The sequence below is a fragment of the Prunus mume genome, linkage group LG4 (assembly GCF_029339155.1).
Source record: "Prunus mume cultivar Tortuosa linkage group LG4, ASM2933915v1, whole genome shotgun sequence".
NCBI lineage: Eukaryota > Viridiplantae > Streptophyta > Magnoliopsida > Rosales > Rosaceae > Prunus > Prunus mume.
The window spans coordinates 21,983,431-21,992,628 of NC_142701.1; the positions used below are offsets into that span (position 1 = coordinate 21,983,431).

General features: G+C 38.8%; 1 protein-coding gene and 1 pseudogene across 2 annotated transcripts; both read left to right on the top strand.

The window, feature by feature from the left end:
• The first annotated feature begins 1,099 nt into the window (after positions 1–1,099).
• LOC103329377 (G-type lectin S-receptor-like serine/threonine-protein kinase At4g03230) lies at positions 1,100–5,646 on the top strand. 2 transcript variants are annotated; one of them, XM_089049968.1, is made up of 9 exons: positions 1,100–1,204; positions 1,386–2,540; positions 2,840–3,334; positions 3,609–3,761; positions 3,857–4,068; positions 4,153–4,363; positions 4,477–4,714; positions 4,842–4,992; positions 5,070–5,646. In XM_089049968.1, the coding sequence occupies exons 2-9, from the start codon at positions 1,538–1,540 to the stop codon at positions 5,382–5,384; spliced, it is 2,778 nt and encodes a 925-aa protein (XP_088906094.1). In that variant the 5' UTR covers positions 1,100–1,204; positions 1,386–1,537; the 3' UTR covers positions 5,385–5,646. The 2 variants fall into 2 exon arrangements, with proteins under 2 accessions (XP_088906094.1, XP_016649452.2); XM_016793966.2 differs by having other exon boundaries at positions 1,107–2,540.
• Positions 5,542–8,598, top strand: LOC148918178 (G-type lectin S-receptor-like serine/threonine-protein kinase RKS1; annotated as a pseudogene).
• Positions 8,599–9,198: the final 600 nt, after the last annotated feature.

Sequence of the window (9,198 nt, forward strand, 5' to 3'; positions counted from 1 at the left end):
GTAAAAAGCAAGGCCAGGGGGCCACGAGAAAAAAGATGACACAAGATTAACAATATCTTACCCTCCTTCCTTGACCTGACCGTCCTGCTTGCTTTCCCAATAATTCAATCTGGTCTTATCAAACCACTGAAATTGCATATTAGGCCGGTTTGGTTCATGAATTGAATTTTTTGGGAATAAATTTTCTATGTCTAGTCTCACGAAATAGGAATGGAGAATGTTCATTCCCATGTTTGGGAACGTTGGGAAATGAGAATTAGGAAATGCAACTATCTCCCATTCCCATGTTTGGTTAGTGAAATATTAGGAATGAAAAGTTATCAAGTTTTCAACAATACCCTTGATTTTTTAATTATTCAAAAGTGGTATTTAAAAATAATAACATGGGTAACTTAGTCCAAAAAAATTGCTTTAGATGCTTTCCCAAGAGGGGGCAAAAATTTCCCATAGTGAGCCAGGGGAAGTTCATACCCATGAGTGCATAATTGCATTCCCAATAGTGCACTTACCAAACATAAAAATGCAATTTTAAACTCATGCCCAAGCTCCTAAACTTTGAACCAAATGGGCCCTTATTGTAGCAGTGCCCTTTCAATTATAGCAGGAACATTGTGTTTTGATAATTACTTTAACTTGGAAGCTGCAGCTTACTTTCATCCAATGGCGTACATTAATCTACAAAAGAATCCAAGAGCATATAATGTGGGGTTTTAACGAAGACTATGTGAGTAGGGGAGCCAGCTAAGTTGAAAATTATTGTGTTCATAAAAAATAGTCTACCATTTTATTTTATTTTTTGGTGTTTTCTTCTTTTGTGTCATTTTCTGTTTGTACTCATATGAATTTAGATAGTGCTGCCTGACTCATTTTTCTTTTGCAATCATGTATCTCTCAACAACAGATTTTCCTGTCTCATTTTCTCCATTTCAATTTTAATGAGCATCTGCTTTCAACTATTGAACAAGATGTCACCTTCAAATAACTAATGTAGCAACAGATTTCACTCAAACCAACCAATTATTTCTTGGCACATTGCTAACAGCTTGCAAAGGTAAAATGTAGCCATCTAGGGGTACTTTTGAGAATGGAAAACAGCAGCAGGGCATTTTGGCCGAAAGGCTCTGTAATTAACTTGATGATTAGTTTCCAGTGTATGCCTCCTAGATTAAGACAAATGTTCTAGCTAGATACTTCTATCATTATGGTAAGCAAAAGAAAGATCAGGAAAATAATCATCATTAGTTGGTCTGTAAATCACATGTTCTGTATGTACTTTCTGTACTTATTCTTGTTATGCACTTCTCTTCTGTGTTGCATTGCTAAAGATAACATGACAGTTAGCAGTTTGATTAGTGATACTCAAGGTGATACTATTGTTTCATCAGGAGAGAGATTTGAACTTGGTTTCTTTACCCCTAATGGAAGCTCTGACAGCAGAAGATATGTTGGAATATGGTACTACGGATCGAATCCGAAAACTGTTGTGTGGGTTGCCAATAGAGACAACCCACTTTCAGATACTCATGGAGTTTTTGCTATGGCAGAAGATGGCAACCTCAAGGTATTGGATGGTAGTGGGAAAACTTACTGGTCCACAAGTCTTGAGAGATCATCATCAATGTACAGGACAGCAAAGCTCATGGACACTGGCAATCTTATTGTGAGCAATCAAGAGCAAGGAAACCATTCAGTGAGAATTCTGTGGCAGAGTTTTGAAAATCCAACTGATACATTTCTTCCAGGCATGAAAATGAATGAAAATTTAGTATTGGCTTCATGGAAAAGTTATGACGATCCAGCAACAGGGAACTTCACATTTCAGCAGGATGAAGAGGGAATGAACCACTTTGTTATCTGGAAAAGATCGATGAGGTACTGGAAAAGCGGAATTGCTGGCAAGTTCATTCGTTCTGATGAGATGCCCTCTGCATTTCTTTACTTGCTATCAAATTTCTCCTCTACCACAATCCACAATGACTCTGTGCCATATCTCACCTCATCATTATACAATGATACAAGACTGGTTATGAGTTTTTGGGGCCAAATTCAGTATCTGATGTGGGATACTGAGAAGGTTTGGTCTTTAATCTGGGCAGATCCTAGAGATAGCTGCAGTGTGTATAATGCATGTGGTAATTTTGGTAGTTGCAAGAGCGAAAATGGTTTGGTTTGCAAGTGTTTGCCCGGTTTCAAGCCTAGTTCACCAGAAAATTGGAATGGAGGAGATTATTCAGCTGGATGCAGTAGAAAGTCAGGAATATGTGGCAATGGTGCTGTGAGTGACATATTCTTGAGTTTAAAGATGATGAAGGTGGGAAACCCGGATTCTCAGTTTAATGCCAAAAGTGAAATGGAATGCAAAATCGAGTGCCTCAACAACTGCCAGTGCCAAGCTTATTTATACGAGGAGGTTGAAATCACACGAAGGGGTGGAAGTAGTAGTTCTACATGTTGGATTTGGTCACAGGATGTCAGCAATCTTCAAGAGGAGTATGACAGTGGCCGGAACCTACAGGTTCGTGTAGCAGTTTCAGATATAGGTATGATTCTCTTACTTATTTAAACATCATTTTGTTCTTAAGCAAACGAACTATGAAAAACCACAGTAGTTATAATTGGTTCCGAGCATGTATGCTATTTTATTTACAACAATGACCACTACTGTGAGAGTTACTAACATGATTATTCAATGCAATGTGGTTTACCCTTTTCCTGTCTTGGATCCCATTTTGGTTTTCATCTTATTCATGAGGAGTTAGCAAGTTGAAAACCCGACATCCTTTGTTAGATAATCACCTTGGCCAAATGCTGTTTATAAATTTGTATTATATTTTTGCAGAATCAACATCGAGGAATTGTGAAACTTGTGGTACAAACATGATCCCTTATCCTTTAAGCACTGGACCAAATTGTGGTGATCTTACATACTATAGTTTTCAGTGCAACATCTCCACGGGCCAGGTTAGCTTTGAGGCACCCGCTGGCACCTACCAAGTCACAAGCATCGATCCGGATACACGAAAGTTTGTGATCCAAGCCAAAAATGCAGATGACTGTAGAAACAAAAATTTCCTGCAGCTCAACCAATCATCTCCCTTTCATTTGATCAGCAGGTGCAATGCTGATCCGGCCAACTTTAGTTCTGATTTTTCATTTAAAGCAGGAGATGAAGTTGAAATTTCATGGGATCCACCATTGGAACCACCTTGTTCTTCATCCACAGACTGCAAGGACTGGCCCCATTCTACTTGTAATGCTTCTCAAGAGGGGAAGAAGAGGTGCCTCTGCACCACAAACTCTAAATGGGATAGCCTGACTTTGAATTGTACTCAGGGTAACCATACTTATACTATGCATGCAAAACTGTGCCATGAATGATGCTCCCTTTTATGGCTATGGATAAAGAATGAATTAGTACTCTGTTGCTAAGAGCAGTGATATTGAATGAAATTTGTTCAAATGAGAACGAATGCAACTCTTATAAATCTAGAGTCAATTTTGCAGGTCTACTGCTTACGTGTCTTCCAAAAATATACCATAAACTAGATAAAATTATTATTTTTAATTGCAGAAGATAGTGATTCTCTTTTCTTCTCTAATTTTTGCAGAAGTTGGTTACAGTAGGCAAACTGGTGCGCGAGGAAAGATGACCTTGGCTCTAATCATTGCATTAACTTTTATAAGTGTAGCTGTTCTAGCTCTTCTCTCAAGTACCTTCATTTATACTTATTTATGGAGAAGGAGGAGGGTCAAGGGACAAGGTAACTAGTCATATATCCACCACATGAATTAAGTTATTTGCGGCTTCATTAGTATGAATCGTTGGGGTCTAATAGTATTAAGTCTTTGAATTCAGGAAGCAGGGAAATCCTTCATAAGAATTCAGCGCTTTATTTATATGACAGTGAGAGAAAAGTTAAAAATTTGATTGAATCAGGCCGATTTAAAGGTGATGATACACAAGGCTTTGATGTACCCTTTTTTGAGTTGGAAAGCATACTGGTTGCTACAGATTACTTCTCCAATGCAAATAAACTTGGACAAGGGGGTTTTGGCCCTGTTTACAAGGTAATGTACCTTTAGTAGACATCATGGTTCAATATTAACTTGTAACCGGTAACTAATGTAACTTTATTCGGATTGTACTATCAGGGTAAGCTTCCAGGAGGACAAGAAATCGCTGTCAAGAGGCTCTCAAGCTGTTCAGGACAAGGATTAGAGGAATTCAAAAATGAGGTTCTGTTGATTGCCAAACTCCAACATCGAAACCTGGTTCGACTATTGGGCTATTGTGTTGAGGGAGATGAAAAGATGTTAGTCTACGAATATATGGCCAACAAAAGCTTGGACTCATTCATATTTGGTTAGCCTCTAGTTATATTTCTAAAGTTTTTCATTCATATGACCCTATCTATATTCATTGAAAGAAACTAACTTACATGTAATGCCCTTGGATGGAAAATAATACCTTGCCAGACCGAAGACTATGCATGCTATTGAACTGGGATATGCGCTTCAATATCATTCTGGGAATTGCTCGGGGGCTTCTTTATCTTCACCAAGATTCTAGGTTAAGGATTATTCATAGAGATCTCAAAACCAGCAATATTCTTCTAGGTGAGGACATGAACCCCAAAATCTCTGACTTTGGTTTGGCTAGGATCTTCGGAGGCAACGAAACTGCAGCAAACACTAGTAGAGTAGTCGGAACATAGTAAGTTTTTTTGAAGCAGATGGTATTTAACCTTTTCATCAGCATCATTTGTAGCTCAATTTTCAATCAATAACCTGAACAATCAGATATGAATTCACTGACTCAAGTTACAATTCTTGTATTGCAGTGGCTATATGGCTCCAGAGTATGCATTAGATGGGTTATTTTCAGTTAAATCTGATGTCTTTAGCTTTGGCATAGTTGTAATTGAGATCATCAGTGGGAAAAGGAACACAGGATTTTTTCAGCCTGAAAGATCGTTGAGTCTTCTAGGCTATGTGAGTGCTTGAAACGTTTCATCCCCAACTAATATCTTTTTCATCCTTACACCTTACATTTTGTAAATTCATACCAGGCATGGCATTTATGGAAAGAAGAGAAGGCACTGGATTTGCTGGACCAGACACTTTGTCAAAGCTGCAACAAGGATGAGTACTTGAAATGTGTCAATGTTGGGCTCTTATGTGTACAAGAAGATCCCGGTGATCGCCCAACCATGTCACAAGTAGTTTTCATGCTAGGCAGTGAAACTGCAACTATTCCAGCACCCAAACAACCCGCCTTTATTGTTAGGCGATGCCCTTCTAGAAGTAGCAGGGCTTCTTCTTCAAGCAAACCTGAAACATTCTCTAACAATGAGTTAACCGTCACATTAGAAGATGGTCGGTAACCAAAGCAGTTCTTATGCCTCTTATCTTCATCATTGTGTCAAGTTAGTGCATCAGCATGAAATTTTATGATTCATTTTTCCTGTTTCTTTGCTTATAATCTGTAAGTGTAATTTTTGTCGGTGCTGTAATATTTGGAACTTTTGGGTACAAGCACCGATGTTCAAGAAGCAAGGCTCATCTGATTTACCCTGTTCCAAATTGCAGCAATCTAATGTAACTTATGTGAACGCACAAGTCAATTGGGTTCCAAAATTTTTATTTTCTCTGTTTCAAACTAAACAACCAGCCAGTACAAATCAACCAGAACAAAGAAGCTAGCCAAAATTAGGTGGTAGAAGGGAGGTATCATTCTAGAAATCAGACTTTTTTTGTCCTATAATGGAAGGTGATCTCATTCATACTTTGGCCTGAGTGGCTTGGGAAATAGTACATCTGAACATGATAAATGGTAACCGCATCAGCTCCTGTTGTCCCAACAAATTTATATTACTATTGAACATTAATTTGGACTTAACAATTGATGCAATTGAGGTGCTTTAGAAGAAACATATGATGCCTATTTTGAATGGAAGAAACACAATTATGGTGTGAACTTTCATTAGTCTTCTTCTTTATCTGTCTCTCTGGCTCTGAATGGAGTGGCTCTTTCTTTCTCTTGCTTAGCTACTTTTATCCCTTGTCTTGCCAATTTGTACCAGCCAAGACAATTTGCAACCAGGAAAATCTATCACCGGAAACCTGACCTTGATTTCTTCCCTAGGGACCTTTGCATTAGGCTTCTTCAGTCCTGAAAATTCTACCAAATACTTCCTTGGTACGTATATGGTACAACAAAATCCCGAAGACACCAATAGTATGGGTTGCTAACAGGGAATCCCCTCTTGATTCTCTGGGTGTCTTTACGCTCAGCGGTGATGGGAATGTAGTGGTGTTGGACATCATGGATAGGACTAGAAAAGTTATCTGGTCTTCTAATATATCGGTACCTGCTTCAGCTATGAAGGCAACAACTGGTGTACTAATGGATAATGGAAATCTTGTACTTAGACTTGGAGAAGATACTCTGTGGCAGAGCTTCGATCATCCCTTTGATACATTTGTGCCTGGCATGAAGCTTAGCTTGAATACAAGGACGAGCCAACAAAGAGCTCTTACATCTTGGGCAGCACTTAATGATCCAACCCGGAAATTTTACCTTAGGCATTGATCCTAAAGTGCCTGGCCAGACTTTTTTCTGGAAGGAAAATGCTCCATATTGGAGAAGTGATCTGTACATTGGCAAACAGACAAACACAGCCTTTGATGTTGATGGTGAAAATGCTCCATCTTCAAATGGAACCACTTATTTCCTTACTTACAACTTTGAGGCTGATGGGGTTTATCTAACTTATGGTGTCTCAGATAGTTCAACCAAACTGAGGGTCATATTGAATCCAACTGGGCAGATTAAGCTGCTTCTGTGGCTGGAACACAGTGAAACATGGTTTGTATGGTGGAGGAAGCCTTTTGATCAATGTGATTTTTATGCTCATTGCGGTCCATATGGTGCCTGCAGTGGTAAAAATGAAACCCTCTCATCACCATGCAAGTGTTTGACAGGTTTTAGGCCAAAATTCCAAAAACAATGGGATATGGGGGATTGGCTCGGTGGCTGTGTTTGAGAGAAAGCATTGATGTGTAATAAGGAAGATGGGTTTTCAAAGATTTCGAAGTTGAATTGAAACTACCAGATCAGGCTGTTCTTTTAGAAAATAAGAGTATGAGTGAGTGAATCTAAATGCCTTCAGAACTGCTCTTGCACAGCTTATGCTTATGCAAATGTGTCACAAGGAAACAATATAAGATGTCTGACATGGTTTGGTGACTTGACGGATCTTGTAGAGAATCAAACTTTTGGGCAAGATGTTTGTATTCATGTTCATGGCTCCCAACTAGGTAAGTTTGATGAATTTCTTCTTCTTTTTTTGTGCATGGATTTGTCAAATAGAAATCATAGCAGACAACAAATAGTTGGCCAGAAATGACACTTAAGCCATCAGTTTTATAGATCATGCCTTTTCTTTTCTTGGCAGGTAGTAAGAGTCATTCTCATAGTTTATCGAAAAGTCCCTTGTAATTGGAATAGCCTCAGCAACAGCGGGATTGATTACAATTGTTTTTGGCTATTTCTTGTGGAAGAAGTACTTGGGAATGAAAGGTAGTGCTTCTCTTGCTCTTTCTCACTCACACAAACACATACACACACGTGTAGGGGCACAGATTCTTGTGTTCCAAACAAACGATGCTCTAACAATAAGAACGAAACAGAGAGCGCGGAAGGCAGTCTGAGTGCTGAAGCTGCAAAGAATGATACAGAGCTACCACTCTTCACTTTAAGGAGAATTTTAGCTGTAACAAACAACTTCACTGAAGCTAATGAACTGGGAGAGGGAGGATTTGGCCCTGTTTATAAAGTGACACTTTAGTGTTGAGCTCTTAATACAAGTACATTGTTCTCCATAAGCATGATAATTTCTTTTGGACTTCTCTTAATTAAGTTTCCCCGTAATTCTGATCGGTAAGGAGTTGGTTCTCTCTTTGTTGGATTTTTCTTCCACTACAGGGGAATTTTTCAGAAAATCAAGAAGTAGCCATAAAAAGGCTGTCCAAGAAGTGAGGACAAGGACATGAAGAGTTCATGAATGAGTTGAAGCTTATAGCCAAGCTCCAACACACCAATCTTGTTAGGCTCCTAGGTTGCTGCGTTGAAGAGAAGGAAATGATATTGATCTATGGGTACATACCCAATCGAAGTTTGGACAAACTTTTGGTTGGTATATGATCACCACAACTTCTAAGATTAATTCTTTGATTTTTTATTTTATTTCTGGGATATCACATTTGATTGCTTTCTGCAAGATCTTTTTTCATGTGTACAAAAAGCTTTGTAGAAGAAAAACACTAAATTCATTTTCCTCATGGTTTGTCCAATTAGATGCATCTGCTAAGGCAAAACTAGATTGGGGTAAACGCTTTCAAATTATAGAAGGTACTGCTCAAGGAGTACTTTATATCCACAAATTTTATGGACTCAAAATCATTCACAGGGACCTAAAAGCAAGTAATATACTGTTGGATGGAGCAATGAAGCCCAAAATTTCAGACTTCGGAATGGCAAGGATTTTTGGGATGAATCAAACTGAAGCACATACCAAGAGGGTTGCTGGGACATAGTAAGTGTGTGAGCAAATTTCCCCACAAGAATATTCGATTGGAAAGATTCCCCTTTCTTCTTCGCCGCCTCTTTCTCCCTGCAAATAGAACCAATAAGAGGACCACACCCGGGGGGTGTTGGCCAAAGGCCCTCCGATGCCTAAATTAGTTCAAGAGTTCGTAAGAAAAACACTAGCTAACTAGGGTACGGAGATGTGTTTATGGTGTAAACTGGGCGGCCGGAGCCTTATGTAGAGAGAGAGAGAGAGAGAGAGAGAGAGAGAGAGAGGAGGTGGCTAGGGTTTGAGAGGAATTTTCTGCAGAGTTTTAGTAGAGATTTTAGATGTACCTCAATCCTTGTGTGTGACCATCCTTTTATAGTGGTCTCGAAGGCTAGGGTTTCAGAGGAATAATTTCGTAGATGGAAAAGAATTATTCCTCCTTGATTTGGAATTGATTTGATTAATTAGGGATTTGATTTATTAGGGTAAATTAAATCCCTAATTGTGGTAGGTATCAAATCAATTCCTAATTTGATTAGGTAACTCCTCATTTAATTGGGAATTGTGGTAGGAATCAAATCAATTCTCTATTTAATTAGGTAACCTTCAATTTAATTGG

Bases quoted from the DNA above. Each gene is read 5' to 3' on its own strand.
- LOC103329377 (XM_016793966.2), top strand. From the start codon at position 1,202: ATGGTAAGCAAAAGAAAGATCAGGAAAATAATCATCATTAGTTGGTCT. The intron at 3,335-3,608 runs GTAACCATACTT...TAATTTTTGCAG, and splicing joins GACTTTGAATTGTACTCAGG to AAGTTGGTTACAGTAGGCAA. The intron at 4,364-4,476 runs GTTAGCCTCTAG...ATACCTTGCCAG, and splicing joins CTTGGACTCATTCATATTTG to ACCGAAGACTATGCATGCTA.